This window comes from Choloepus didactylus, chromosome 1 (assembly GCF_015220235.1).
Source record: "Choloepus didactylus isolate mChoDid1 chromosome 1, mChoDid1.pri, whole genome shotgun sequence".
Taxonomy (NCBI): Eukaryota; Metazoa; Chordata; class Mammalia; order Pilosa; family Megalonychidae; genus Choloepus; species Choloepus didactylus.
The window spans coordinates 113,478,453-113,494,255 of NC_051307.1; the positions used below are offsets into that span (position 1 = coordinate 113,478,453).

At 37.6% G+C, this 15,803-nt stretch overlaps 1 protein-coding gene and 1 pseudogene across 1 annotated transcript in view; both read right to left on the reverse strand.

Annotated features, from left to right (window-relative positions):
- ACTL6A (actin like 6A) overlaps positions 1–15,803 on the reverse strand; it is a 39,996-nt gene that overhangs the window by 16,172 nt on the left and 8,021 nt on the right. Inside the window, exons 2-5 of the mRNA XM_037840062.1 lie at positions 14,202–14,278; positions 13,867–14,041; positions 11,800–11,900; positions 10,886–10,983 (exon numbers count right to left, since the gene is read on the reverse strand). Of these exons, the coding sequence (XP_037695990.1) occupies positions 10,886–10,983; positions 11,800–11,900; positions 13,867–14,041; positions 14,202–14,278 (451 nt within the window). The remainder of the gene's footprint in view (positions 1–10,885; positions 10,984–11,799; positions 11,901–13,866; positions 14,042–14,201; positions 14,279–15,803) is intronic.
- On the reverse strand, positions 8,338–10,791 carry LOC119509899 (annotated as a pseudogene).

Sequence of the window (15,803 nt, forward strand, 5' to 3'; positions counted from 1 at the left end):
ATTCAACAATTGTGATAAAATGTACAAACGTTCTTTTACGAGGGAGAACAAGCAAATATCAACCTTGCAAGGTGTTACAAATGGGGAGGCACTGGGGAGGGATACAATCAACGTAAACTAGAGACTAACTAACAGAATCATTGTATTATGCTTCCTTTAATGTAACAAAGGCTGTATACCAAGGTAAATGCAGATAAGAGGAGGGGAAAGGGGAGGCATATTAGACACTTGACATTGGTGGTGTTATCTGACTCTTTACTCTACTTTGATTTAAGGTTATTTTTCCTTTTGCTGCTTCCTAGCTGTCATTTTTTTTCCTCTTTCTTTTGCCTCTCTACCTTCTTTGACTCTCCCTCCTGCCTTGCTGAAGAAATGTAGATGCCCTTATATAGATAGTGGTGAAGGTGGTGAACACACAAATATATGACCATACAGAGAACCATCGATTACTTACTTAGGATGGAATGCACGGTGAACAAAACCATATTAAAAAAAAAAAAATGGGTTGATGACAAAACCTCAAGGGCAATATACTGAGTGAAATAAGCCAGACACATAAGGATAAATATTGCAGGGTCTCACTGATAGGAACTAACTATAATATGTAAACTCATAGACATGAAATATAAGGTACCAAGATATAGGACAAGGCTTAAGAATGGGGAGCGGTTGCTTAGTATGAGCAGAATGTTCAACTAGGATGAACTTAAATGTTTGGAAATGAACAGAGGTGTTGGTAGCAAGATGTGAGAATAACTAACAGTGCCGAATGGTGCGTGAATGAGGTGGAAAGGGGAAGCTCAGAGTAATATATGTCATCAGAAGGAAAGTTGGAGATCAAAAGATGGGACTGTATAAAACTGAATCCTATGGTGGGCAATGTCCATGATCAACTGCACAAATACTAGAAATCGCTTCCATGAACCAGAACAAATGTACGACAATACAATTAGAAGTTAATAATAGAGGGGCATATAGGGAAGAACTATATACCTATTACAAACTATATACTACAGTTAGTAGTATTTCAACATTTTTTCATAAACAGTAACAAATGTACTATAGCAACACTACAAGTCAACAATTGAGGGGGGTTGGTTAGGGATATGGGAGGATTCGAGTTTCCTTTTCTTTTCTTCGTTTTTCATCTTTCACTTTATTTCTTATCTGGAGTAATGAAAAGGTTCTAAAAACTGAACAAAAATTAAGTGTGGTGATGGATGCGCAGCTGTATGAGGATCAGGGGCAAATGATTGTACACTTTGGATCTTTGGATAATTATATGGTATCTGAACAATCCCAATAAAAATTAAAAAGGGGACAAAAAAAAGGGTGGTTTTGTGGGGAAAAATACGATCAATGCAAACTAGAGACTATAATTAACAGAAACATTGTATTATGCTTCCTGTAATGTAACAAAGGCAATATACCAAAGCAAAATGCCTATAAGAGGGGAATATAAGGAGGGGTATGGGACTCTTGGCATTGGTGATGTTGTCTGACTTTTATTGTACTTTAGTTTAATTCTATCTTTTTTTGTTGCTTTTTAGCTGTCATTTTTTTTTCTTTTTCTTTTGTCTCTCTACCTTCTTTGACTCTTCCTCCTTCTTTGTGGAAGAAGCGGAGATGTCCTTATATAGATAGTGATGATGGTGGTGAATGCATAAATACATGATTATATAGGGAACCACTGACTATTTACTTAGGACAGAATGTAAACAAGTTGATGAAGAAACCTTGAGGGCACTATACTGAGTGAACACACAAAAGGACAAATACTGTATGGCCTCACTGATATGAACTAATTATATAAACTCACAGACATGCACTATAGAACAAGGCTAAAGAATGGGGAGTGGTTACTTACTATGAGCAGAATGTTTAACTAGGTTGAACTCAAGTATTTGGAAATGGACAGAAGTGATGGTAGCACATTATTGTGAGAATAACTAACAGTGTTGAATGATGTGCGAATGTGGTGGAAAGGGGAAGCTTGAGAGTCATGTATGTCACCAGAAGGAAAGTTGAAGGTTAAAATGTGGGAATGTATAAAACAGTGAACCTTGAGAAGGACAATGTCCATGATTAACAGTACAAATATTAGAAATCTCTTTTATGAACTATGTGTGAAGTATGACACTATAACTAGAAGTTAATAATAAAGGGGTATATAGGGAAAAAATATACCTATTGAAAACTATGTACTACAGTTAGTACTGTGTTTTAACATTCTTTCCTCAACAGTAACAAAGGTACTATACCCATACTATGAGTCAAAATGGAGGGGGGTGGTTAGGGGTATGGAAGATTTGAGTTTTCTTTTTTGTTTTCATTTCTTTTCTGGAGTAATGAAAATGTTCTAAAAATTGAAAAAATAATTGTGGTGATGGATGCAGAGCTGTGTGACGGTACCATGGGCAACTGATTGTGCACTTTGGATGATTGTATGGTATGTGAACAATCTCAATAAAATTGAATTTTAAAAAAAAATACTAAAAACCTTGTACATGAATATTCATAGAATTATCTTTCATAAAAGCTCAAAAATAGAAACCCAAATGTCCATGATTGGATAAAATGAGGTATGTCCATACAATTGAATATTATTTGGCAATAAAAAGGAATGAATTACAGGTATGTTACAACATGAATGACCATTAAAAATATAATGCCAACTGAAAGAAGCTAGTTATAAAAGACTACATAAAAGATTCCACTCATATGGAAACTCCAAAATAGGCAAATCTATAGAGACAGAAGGTAGACTAGTGGGGATGGAGGGAGGGTGGAATGGAGAGTGACTGCTGATGGGTATGGGATTTTTTGGAGGAGCAGAGGTGATAGAAATGTTCTAAAATTAGATTGCGGTGACAGCTCCAAACTGTGATTATAATAAAAACCACTGAATTGTACACTTTAAATGGGTAAATTGTATAGTATGTGAATTAGAGCAATAAAGCTGCTCAAAAAATGACTAAAATATAAGATAGTAAAAACAAATCAGCAGACATAAAGATGCTTCCAGTGAACCATAGTATAATCCTTACAGATCTACAGAGCTACTATATAGTTCTGAATCAATGATTAGAAATACATTATTGTGAAAGTAGGATTTTAGAAAAAAAAAATAACGGTTTTTAGAAAATCATTCCATGGGTTCACATTCCTAATAACAAGCAGTAATCCTGAATTTTACATTCATGTACTGTCCTACAGTTTACAGGAGCTTCTCCTCCAAGCAACCATGCAAAAGAGACAAGGGAAAGTAATGTTCTTCTATTTTACAAAAGGAGAAACTCATAGGGCCACTCACTAGTTCATCAAATATTATTACTGAGCATCTATTATTTGCCTAGTATGGAGCCTGACGTTAACAACATCTTTTTTTTTTTTAACACTAGCTCTGTATTTTGTTACATGAGGATATAAATTATTATTAAGCATATTAATACTTATTAATCCCCTCCAGAGGGGAGGGATTTTCTACTTTATTTCATGAAATAAATCAGACTCCTCTCTAATCTTATTTGCTGCTCTTCTCAAAAGTTTCTGACTTTTTGGCAAAGAGACTCTGATCCTGCAATACCTCCCCACCCCCACCCATTTCTTGGTTCTCTCTCACTCTTGCTCTAATTTTCCTTTCAGGTCTTCCAAACTCTCACTTGTTCTTTTTGCTGTTTTAATTAAAACTAACTTTTAAAAAAATTTTACAACACTCCCCCTTCCCCTGTCTCCCCAACATATCTTAACATAGCTGTTGGACAGAGGGAAACAAGGAATGCCTGGCAGTAGCATTCCTTAGGCACAGAAAACATATAAAGGTGAACCAATGCTGTCACTGCCCTGAAGGATATCCTATCTAGTGGAGACCAATGAAGCTGCAAAAAAGAAAAGCTCAGGATACCCTAGGGGCATAAAGGAGAGACCATAAAACCTACCCCTGGGAAATCCAAATGTAAACTGAGGAGGGAGGCAGGGGGAAGAGTGGGAGTATGTGGAAAGGCCAGGAGACAAGAGAGAATGTTGAGGTCAAGGAACTGTAAGTAGTGCTGTACAGCCTGAAAGCAGAATAAAGGAAGGGATGTAGATGATGATGATTCTGGCTTAAGGCAGACTGTTACTTTATAAAGACTGTCAGGACTGCAGTGTGAAGCATGGACAAGAGGAAGGGTTGCAGTAATCCCAGAAATAGCTTACACTTAAAGCAGTGGCAGTGAAGAAGCAAATGGATTTAAGAGACAGCAGGGACACTTCTATCATTATTGTTACTGTTAACATTTTGCTTGCTCAATAGGACATGATTTGGTAATTGTTCAGGTGGGGACCAGGCCCCTAGATGAGATATATTTACTACAACCAGGTTAATATGATTTTGGTAGTATTCTTTTGAATATGTAAGAGAATGTCTCTGTTATTATGTGAAATACTACAAGATAATTAAAGAAACTGACATTTTCTAAACATAAATTTAAAATTTGTAAAGAAAACCTTAATACACAAGGAATATGAAACAATTTTAAATTGGTGAAAAAAGAAATCAAATGAAAAAAAAAAAAAAAGAGAGAGAGAGACAGCAGGGAAAAGAGCTAGGTCTTGGTGACTGACTAAATTAGAAGCCTTAGAGAAGATTTCTGATCTGGGCAACTGGGTGGAAAATGATGCCATGATAGATTTAAAACACACAGATGAGAGAATACATTTGAAGGGAGAAGATAAATTCGGTTTTGGACACGCTGATCTTGAGGTGCTGTTATCCAGAGTTTAGTAGGCAGTTGAATGTGGGCCTGGGGCTCACAAGAAAGACCTAGGATATAGATATGGATGGAAACCAAAGAAATGGATGAATTAAACCAGGAAGAGTCTGTCAAGACAGAGGAAGGGCTAAGGATAGAAATCCAAGAAATGGGTAGGGGTTATCAGAGGAGAGTTCTGAGAATGGAAAGGCTTCTAGTTGATAAATCTTAACTATGTGTTGAAAATTGCTGAAGCTAGGTGATAGGAAGATGGAGCTTTGTTTTGCTATTCTATTTTCTTTTGTGTTAGTTTTAAAGTGTCTATAAAAAAAAGTTAAAAACAACAACAACAACGTTCACTTCTGGTTACACACTCCCTGTTGAGGAAGCAGCCAAACAGACCTACATTGAAACTCAGGACTCCCATTCTCAAGTGATAGATTTGGACCAGTTTCCTTATTACTCAGCTTCCTAACAGGACTATTATGAAAATCAAATGAGATAATGCATAAATGAGAATGCTTGTTCTCTCTCCTTTCTCAACTCAAAAACCTTCAACAGTTCTCTAGAATCTAAAGTTTAATTTTTTAAAAGTCTAATATGCAAGGCCTCTACAGTCTGGCCTACACCTATCTTTTTTTAACTAAACTCAATTTTATAGAGATATATTCACATACCATACAATTACCCATGGTGTACAACTGTTCACAGTACCATCAAATAGTTATGCATTCATCACTGCAATCTATTTTTGAACATTTTACTTACACCAGAAAGAATAAGAATAAAAAATAAAGGTAAAAAAGAAGACCCCAATCATCCCTGCCCCCATCCCACCCTATTTTTCATTTAATTTTTGTCCCCATTTTTCTACTCATCCATCCATACACTGGATAAAGGGATGTGATCCACAAGGTTTTCACAATCACACTGTCACCCCTTGTAAGCTAGGCTACTGGATTGGAGTTTGACAGTTTCAGGTATTTACTTCTAGCTATTCCAATACATTAAAACCTAAAATGGATTATCTATATAGTGTGTAAGAATGTCTACCAGACTGACCTCTCAACTCCATTTGAAATCTCTAAGCCAGTGAAACTTTATTTCATTTCATTTCGCCTCCCCCTTTTGGTCAAGAAAATGTTCTCAATCCCACGATGCCGGGTCCAGATTCATCCCCAGGAGTCACATACTGCGTTGCCAGGGAGATTTACACCCCTGGGAGTCAGATCCCATGTAGGGGGGAGGGCAGTGAGTTCACCTGCTGAGTTGGCTTAGCTAGACAGAGAGGGGCACATCTGCGCAACAAAGAGGTACTCAGGGGGAGACTCTTTGGCCTACATCTATTTTTACAACTCCCGCTAAAGTCTAACATAAATCTTCAACTTTAAACTAAGTAATTGTAAGAAATGCTTAAAACTTCCCACCTCCACACTTTTGATAAAGTGCCTCTCCAGGGCACTAGAGAAAAATGTTAGTAATGGTTATCACAATGATTTATCCAATATACAAAAAACTTATTTGAATATCACAGCAATTCAGGAAAGTATACAGGATAGATGGGTAAAGTGAAGCTCAGATTTTAAGTACTTAATAAATGATCACACAGTATGCTAGCTGAATTTCAAATGCAGAGCTCTTTCTCTTATATAATCCTACTAAATTCTATTTTTTTTATAATGGTTTGCCAGGCTACTATATTCCTCCTCTGAACTACCATGATCATTATCCAAACAAATTAATCACATACTTCTTTATGACTTTTGCCAACGTTGCATTCTATTAAAAAGTTCACTTTGTTACTTATACACCTTATCTCAGTTATGCCATTTCGATGTCCACAGTAACAGTCCCCTGGAAGCTGGAGTCTGCCCCCACTCACTCTGATCAATGGCAGAATGTTAGCCTGAGCCACACAGAGCCAGAATTAACAGTTTCAAGCTGCCAATAGCACTTCTCGTCACAGGCTTCCTGAGGCTGTCCTGTTTCTGCTGCTTACTTGCCTGTGGCAAGCCACTTCTCCTCCCTCAGTCAGTCTCAGTTTCCTGTTAACACCACTAACCAGGGTTCCCAGGGAGCCCTAACCTGACCCAGACAGGCCACAAAGTCTGCCTCCTCCACTGCCAAGACAGCACTGAATTACGACCTAACTCTGCTTTGGGGCCATCATGTATGTGTCGCCGGGGGGGCTTCTCTTCCCACATGACTGCAGTCCCTTCTGGTAGTCCCTTCTTAAGACTCGTTATTCTCCAATGAAAACACCCCTGGTCCCATCAACATCTGCCAGTCAGTACCCATTTGACACTGCACTGCCAGGGAGTGCCTGTTCTCTAAAAGGGAACTCCTGAAAGGCTCTAATTCATGAGCTATAGGTAGCCTGTCACAGTCACAAATGGAACTTATTTTAGACATAATCTTGAGTCTTTTTATAATTATACGTTAGAGCAACTTGCCAAAAAAGCTATCTGAATCTGATTTCACTAGTGATCTGGAGCCTATGTACTCCTCTTTCTGCTGTACAAGACTGGCTGAGGTTGAGAGGATAAATAAAATACACAAGTGGGAAGTTTCCAGCCTTGACTGTAGAAGTGGGTTTTGAATATTAAAGACACTTTCTTTCCATGTCTCATTATCTGCTAAAATGCCTCCTCATTCTAGGGGAGAGTGGAGAAAAGAAAGTATGGACCATGAGGAGAGAGGACTAGAATAATCTAGGCAGACAGACATCACTTCAAAGGTTTTCCCACACAAACAACTACCTGAGCTTGGCCAGACTCAACTTTGTAAAGCTAATGAACCCCAATCTTGCTCAATCAAAGAACACAGGTTAACTAAACGTGGAGAAGACAGACTGTTTTTTTGTTTTGTTTTGTTTTGTTTACCTCAAGGCCCAAATAGAATAGCCAACAGACACATGTAGAAAAATTAACGGATGGCCCAATAGTGTCTTCTGGGCAATCCATTCCTCTCTTTTGGAAAAAGCTCTGTGCTAAAAAAAAAGCTACTTTTAAAAGGGAAAATGATATCATCTCATAGAGAAGCTGTCTTAATCCAGCTCTTCTCAAACCTGATTATGAAGGAGGCGCTCTAGGAAAGTTTCAACACACTGGTCCCCAAGACCACCAGAAAACACGATTCACTCCCACTTCACACCCTAATACAAAAATGAAACGTGGGCATTTCAATAGTGTTTCTGTGTTCTCAAGCAGAATAAGAAATTCTCTTTGTGGGGAAAATGCTAAGACCATTGCAGCAACATTCAACTCTGAGATAGTGCAAATAAGGTTTAAAAAGAAGTTAAATGGATACTTGAGAACAATCATTTACCATTTTCACTTCTCTGGCAGTCAGATGAATAAAAACCACATTTCTAATAGTTCTTTCTTGTAAATGCCAGGATAAAAAGCAAAATTTCAAAGCAGAACATTTCTAGCACTTTATATAGTAGAATGAAAGAATACGAAATTCAAAATAATGATAAAATCCATTTGCCATAGCAGCACTCTCCTGTGATGAGAGTTCTCCTAGAAAGATTTTGTTTTTCTCCCCTCGCTAGACAATTCAGGAATGTGTTTCTTCTTCTTGGTTCATGAGGGCATATAGTTCAGCACCCCATGATGCCAATTGCACTTTGTTCCTACGTAAAGATTTCAAACAACTGATAAATGATTGCAATGGCAAGCAGGATTCTGATTATAGACCCAATGGCACCCAGGAAGTCAGTCAAGATTGAGAGAGAACATATGCATAGCCCACCAAAGGCTGCTCCAGTGGGATGTTTTGGAAGAGTTTATGGACCATGGAAGTTTCTTCATGACCTTTCATCACCATATGCTGCTCCTTCAGCTACTTCATAACATCATTGGTAGAGGAACTTGAGACCTCAATCCACATTTTGGAAGAGAATGTGCAGGAGCCCAGCATGATTATTTGGTACATAACTGCATGGACAGGATTTTCCAACACTGAACAAAAAGATTCTGAAGAAGATAGGTAATAGAGCAAAGGCTACCCACTGGATAGGCACACACTCAAAGAAGTATCAGACCAAGTGCTCAGCAGGCTCACCAGCAAGTTCCCACTGAAGCAAGCCAACAAAATGTGGGAGATGAAATACAGACTGGACATCAGAGCATACTGCAGGATGATGGGTATGTTGGAAGTGTAGAAGAGCTTGACAGGGAAGGTTCTGTACTGGCCTCACTAAGGAAAGGGCTGACATAACTGGCAGGCCCACTCAGAAACCCTGAAAGTAGATAACAACTCAAAAGACAAAGACAGTAGCAACCAGATTCATGAGGTTGGGGAGATTCTGGCAGCAGGATGCCTCCTGAAAGGTTCAGAGGCCCAGACTTTGTCCATGCACATGGCCAGCAGTTGGAAAAGTGCAATGATGGCACCCTCAAATTACATTCCTCAGCCATTGCTGGATGCCTTCCACTGATGTCTCGCAATGAAGAGAACTACCATAGCCCAGGCCATAACTCTGCAAGAGTTCATCCAAAAGTCAGTCAACTGTGCTGGTTTAAATGTATTATGTCCCCCAAAATGCCATGTTCTTAAATGAAATCTTGTGGGGGCAGACGTATTAGTGTTGATTAGGTTGGAACCTTTTGATTGTTTCCCTGGAGACGTGACTCAATCACCTGTGGGCAAGACCTTTGATTGGATAATTTCCATGCAGGTATTACCCCACCCATTCAGCATGGGTCTTAATTAAATCACTGGAGCCACATAAAAGAGTTGACAAACAGAAGGAACTTAGAGCTGCAGATGAGACAGACATTTTCAAGATGGGGGTTGAAAGCTGACTCTAACATTTTGGAGAAGGCCATTTTTAAATCAGACACCAGCCACATGCCTTCCCAGCTAACAGAGGTTTTTTGGATGCCCATGGTCTTTCTCCATTGAAGGTACCCTATTGTTGATGTCTTACCTTGGACACTTAATGGCCTTAAGACTATAACTTTGTAACTAAATAAACCCCATTTATAAAAGCCAATCCATTTCTGGTGTTTTGCAATACCACAGTATTAGCAAACTAGAACAACTAATCCAGCATCAAAGAGCTTAATGGTGATTAATGGGCAGATTCTAGCACCTATTTCAGAAGGGTCCCCATCCATTCTGGTTTTCACAAACATGACAGACCGTACAATAGTAATGATCATGCCACATCATTTTGGGGCTCCATTAAAGAGAGCCTGATCTTTTGGGGTGTCACCAACTTCAATTATTTTTGCACCGCCAAGAGCTACCTGATAAAGCTGGAGGTGACAATGGGAAAGATACCCAGCTCCATCAATGTGACTCTGTTAGAAGCTAGAATAACTCTTATCAAACAGAAAGGGTCGGCCAAATCTGAAGACAAGATACTCAATAGGGGGATTTGGCAGCATACTAAGATGATAAAAAAGGGTGATAAAAGGGTGACAGTGGTCCATAGCACTTTCACCTTAAATTGAATCTTCCCCTCTGGCTTCTAAATTTCCATCAGGGTGATGCTGTAGTGTTTGCTGATTTTCAGAAACTTGATCACCATGGTGGCAGTTGCTTGGGTTCCAGGTCCCACTTCAGCTTCAGCTCCACTCTACCCCTAGTGAGCCAATGCCACCTGACAGGCCAGGCCACTCCAGAGCACAGCACCTCCACCAAGAGATACTCTACCAATGTTATTCTGAAGTATTATTTAAATCATTACTATTTAGCTTTTACTAAGAATATCACATTAAAAATTCTTTGAGGTTAGGACATAATATTTCCTTGTCTGTTCCCTAATGTCCATGCAATAAATATGTGATGACTGAATCTTAAACGAATTTACAGCCAATTTCTGATTTTCTATGGTACTGGAGAGGAGGGAGAAATGGCAATCTTTGAAATCATTTAAGCCAACTGGCTAAACATTGCCCTCTACTATGTTTCTCTTCTAAAAAAAATCAAAACATGTTAAGGAAGATTTGAGTGTTACTTTCCTATTTTCCTCTCATATCTTCTAGTGTGTTCATTCCAATAAGAAATACTAAAAGACGGATAGCTAAAAAGCAAGAAAGATAAGAAAGAGCAAGAAAAAGCGCATGTCTTCCTGCCAGGGGTACCATATTTAGTTGCACCTTATCTACTTCTAGAGAAAAGCTGAGTATTAAGGATACGCTGTCAGAACTGCAGTTTTGCAAAGGAAGAACGCAGGGATGTTGTAGTGTTCAAACATTAACTCTGTCAGTTTCTCTCTCTTTGCTCTAGTATTCCACTTGAGAAGAGGGAAAAAGAAATGCAAGTTACTTATTGTTTAAAAATTAAAACGTTAACATATCAACATTCATTGTGGTAGTATATTAACAAAGATGTAAAACATTAAAAATTAGAAAAAAGTCAACAAATAGTCTTTCCTAGTAATAAATTTTTATAATATTTAAGAACTTTGGAAATCACAGGTTTTTCAAAGTACAGGAGAATCAGGATTCTTATAAACACAGTGTTACTAAATCTTACAAGTGAGCCAAAGTATTTGACAATGAAAATATTAAATAAGAATTTTAAACCACAGATTTCTCCCACTTACGAGTTGGTAGTCATAAAAGAAATAAGACATTTGAAACAGTAAGAAAATATTGATAATTTATAATCATTGTCTAGTCTTCTGGGCCCTTTTTAACATTGCACCAAATGTATTTCACAAGACAACTCAGTCCAGCAATTTCTGGCCCTAGTTCAATATTAGACTTCTCTCTTGGAAACTTGAGTTTAAAAGTTGATATATATTGCTTTTGAAGCAAAAGGGACAATTCATAAACCAAAATGGGAAGCAGTCTACACAAAAAGGAATTCAAATATTAAACAAATCCCCGGGAAAAAAAAAAATAACAACCATTAGGGTCTTTTGTTGTTGTTCTTTGAATTTTATATTTTATTGGGAAAAAAAATAAAAGTTGTGATAATATTTAAAATTTCCTTTCCCCTAATTTTCAAAATTCAAAGTGTGAAATCCTACGCTTCTTTAAAGAATAATGAAACATTCTTTTCATGACTAGAAAACTAAAAGGAAAAAAACCCAAGTCTGTCTCACCGGAGCTTCTGACATGAGAACAGGATGCAGGCTAGCTTCTGATTTGACATGCATTTTGTAGGTATGATCCAAAATAGCCTGGAAACTATCCCAATCTTCAACTAGAATATAAGATTAATAACCTGAAAACAATGCTTAATTGAAGAGGAATATGGCATCTTTTGAGAGACAGTTTCTATGATTTAGCAATTCATACTTTAACACACAGAATCTACTTTGTAATAAAATACTTAACTATATAGAGGTCATCTTTATTTTCTACAAATAGAAGCTTTAATTTCTTTCTCTCCTTCTAAGTGTAAATCTCAGTGTCACAGCTGAGAATGGCAAGAACCACTGGACCATTCTATGCTTCCAGAATTTTTCTTCTCTTGGCCTTCTCCTGAATTTTCTTCTACGTGCCTAACTATTCCTCTTCACTCTCCTTCACAGGCTCCTCTTCTCTATTTGTTAACTAGAATACAAGTTTTCACTAGCAATCCCATCCTCAATCTTTTCAAATTCTCAACTCTTTCTGGGTACTGTAATACAATTCTATGTCTTAAAGTCTTGATCTCAAGACTTTTTATTCACTTACTTATTGAATAACCCACCTGGATGTCCCAAATACAAATTCACTAAGGAACACATTAACTTACTGTGCAAAAAGAGTTAACACCCTAGCTCTGAGACTACTATTCCTAGAAAGGCCAAATTGCAAGGGTGAACCTTGGCTGGCATCTGGAAACACAACTGGTAAACAATTCCCTAAATCGATACAAAACTCTCCCTAAATGAAAAGAGTAGTTTACTGTGCCTAAATTGTTTGTACAATGTGATTTATGCTGAATACCTGCTTTCCTCCTGGAATTTTGGAAGTTTGATACACACTAAGCAGAAGGTACCTACATAACCAGCCCCCAGTAAAAACCTTGGGTACGAGACTCTAATCAGCTTTCCTAGCAGACAACACGTGTTGTTACAAATCATTGTTGAAGGCATTAAGCACATCCTGTATGACTCCACTGTGACAATACCCTTGGAAGTTTGCATATGATTTCCTCTGGACTCTGCCTCATGTCCCATTTCCCTCTGCCATTTTTGCTTTGTACCCTTTCAGGGTATCGGTAGCAATGAGCACAACTATATGCTGAGTCCTGTGAGCTCTTCTAGTGAATGAGAACCTAGGGGTGATTGTGGGTATCACTAACACATTTGCCTTTTAAGACTTGTTCCTAAACTTGTTCCTTCCCTTTCTATTCCTATCTCAGTACATGGCATCCTCCCTTCAGTCACCCAAACCAAAAATCTAGAAAAGTTTGCTAACTCTTCTCTATCTTTCAACACTTCAATCACAGTTCCATTTTTTCTCGTGGATAGTCACCTCAGCATCCCTACCATAAACGTCTTAGTTTGAACGCTATTCATTTATCACCTGAACCCTTGCCTCCTAACTGATTTAATTGTCTCTTATCTCCCTCTAAACAATCCTACATATTGCTGTTAAAATAATCTTTACAGCTGGCAAATATGAGCATATCACAACTGTATCAAACTCCTTTGGGGCTACCCTTCAGTTACCAGCTTAAAAAACCCCTGGGATGGTCTGTAAACCCTTTGTGATTGCTCTCTGCCTACCTTTCCTGCCACTCCTCTAACGTCCCCAAGGCTGCAGCCATACTTAATTGTATGACACTTCTAAACACCTAAGTTTCTTCCACAAATTCATCCCTTCGCTTTAGCCAATTCTTATTCATTGATCAGGCTTCAAAACAAAAGTTACCTTCTTTGTGAAAACTATCCCAGACCCCTAATGATAAAATAAATATTTCTCTTCTCTAATATCATTGCATATCAAACAATCGCAAAGTACTTATCCCACAGCACCAGATTTGTATGTACACATCTATCTCCCCTACCCAAGTTCCTCGAAGACAAGGACCATGTCTTATGCATCTTTGTATTCTCAGTGCCTGACACATCAATTTGTAAAATAAAAACAAAAATTATGTAAGAAGCCACTGCTTTATAAATAAATGTATCATGCACATTCTACATGTATAATCAAATCTGGGAAAAACACCATACCCATTCCATTTTTTAAAGGTGAAATAGCCTCCATATTCTCCCTTGGAACACGCAGGGCATTAGTGTCTATGTAGTAAGTGGGACCGCCTTGTTTGCCTTTATCACCATCTATTTCCATCAATGTGCTTCCATCATCTCTTTCTAGCACCATACCAATAGCTGTGGGGAAATCCACCTGTAAGAATAAAGAATATGGCATACAAATTTCAGCTACTTTTATCAAGGAGTCTTTTTTTTCTCCCCAACTAATGTCTTTTACCTTATTTGAACTGTATGAATTTAGTTCTACATATACTGCCCCTTACGTATTCAATTAACTCTAACATTACACTTACCTTGGGGCAGTCCTCACCAGCATAACCAGCTCTAACAGTATAGGACCCAATGTCAAAAACAAGGGCTCCAACTTCATCTAAAAACATGAAAAGATAATTAACTTTAATGACTTGCAAGTACCATATGAAAATTAAAGGAGTGCTTAATGTGATTTAAATGAAATAGCATGTGAAAGCTATATAAAACTTGAAATATACATTACATCTATATTATTATGAGCTTGAAATACACCTTAAATTAAAGATTCATTCAATTAAAATATAAAAAGTCATATACTGTGTATCAGTTGGGATCCAGTCAGGAAAGAAATGGTACACTAAAATAGGATAACTTGAATAGAGTTTATTTAGTAAAGAGACTATTTACAAAGATATATGAAAACCAAATGGAAGAGTACTGTACCTCAGAGCTAACAATAACAGGGATCTGTTACTACCTTAGAAGTGAAGAAACAAGTAGAAAGAACTGTTACCAGAACCCTGAAATAAAGTTGTATGGGGAGTGCTACCTGACAGGATCTGTGACCTTCAGTTGAGGGCTGTAGTCTGCCTCGACAGACACTGAGGGGAAGGAACCAGGGAAATAAATTTCTAACCTTTCTCTTACCCCTCCCTATTGGCCAGGGTGAGCATGTCATTTATCACCCAAATTGGGCCACTTCAGAACTGTGAAAGGAGGCCCTAAAAATAATTATATTGGGCCAAGAGATACAACCCAGGATGTATGGTTACCCTACCATCGACCACATCCAACCAAAAGCCAGGGGCAAGAGAGCCCACTGATGTAATCCATAAGGGTCAGTCCTCAAGGGATCAGAGGTGAAAATGTATGGAAAGTGGATGTAGAGGGATAAAGGAAAAATAGCCAGTGTGCTTAGATACAGTTTAATTTCACATTAAGGGAAATTATACCCTAATCAATTATGGAAGAAACTTAACCAAACCCCTAGAAAAATAAGGACCCTGAAGAATAAGGCTTTAAGTTATAATTATACAGGCAAAGTAAAAATCATTAAAATAAAGATTATCATCAAAGTTTGCCCACTTCAAAGATTTAGCAGATAAGATTCAATGCTGAGGGAAAAGGCTGTTAATTTCTTTTTCACATTCAAATTCAGAAAAAAGCCTGTAATTATACTTTTAAAATATCTCACCTAAAACATCAGGCCTCCTAAAACAAATCACTTTGGTTTTCCAGATACTGACTTTTCAAAGAATTTTCTAAAACCAATCATTAAAAAGGAAATACCACTTACTTCCATCAAATTAGCAAAAATTAGTAAGTTTGATAAGACTGAGTGCTGTCAAGGATGTAGGGAAAGGAACTCATACATTTGTTAGTAAAAGCTGTAAATCAGTATAACCGCTACAATGATCACTTTAGTCGTAGCTACTAAAGCTGAAGATTATTGCCACATTGCTTATCATGGGAAGAGGAAGAAATAACCTAGTCGTCTCTCAGTGGAGAAATTAGATAAATTAGTCTATTCTTACTATGGAATACTATACAGTAGTTAAAAGTAAATAACCCAGATATTACATCTATCAACATGAACATATCTCAAGAAAATGCTTACTGTAATAAAGCAAGTTACAAGAAAA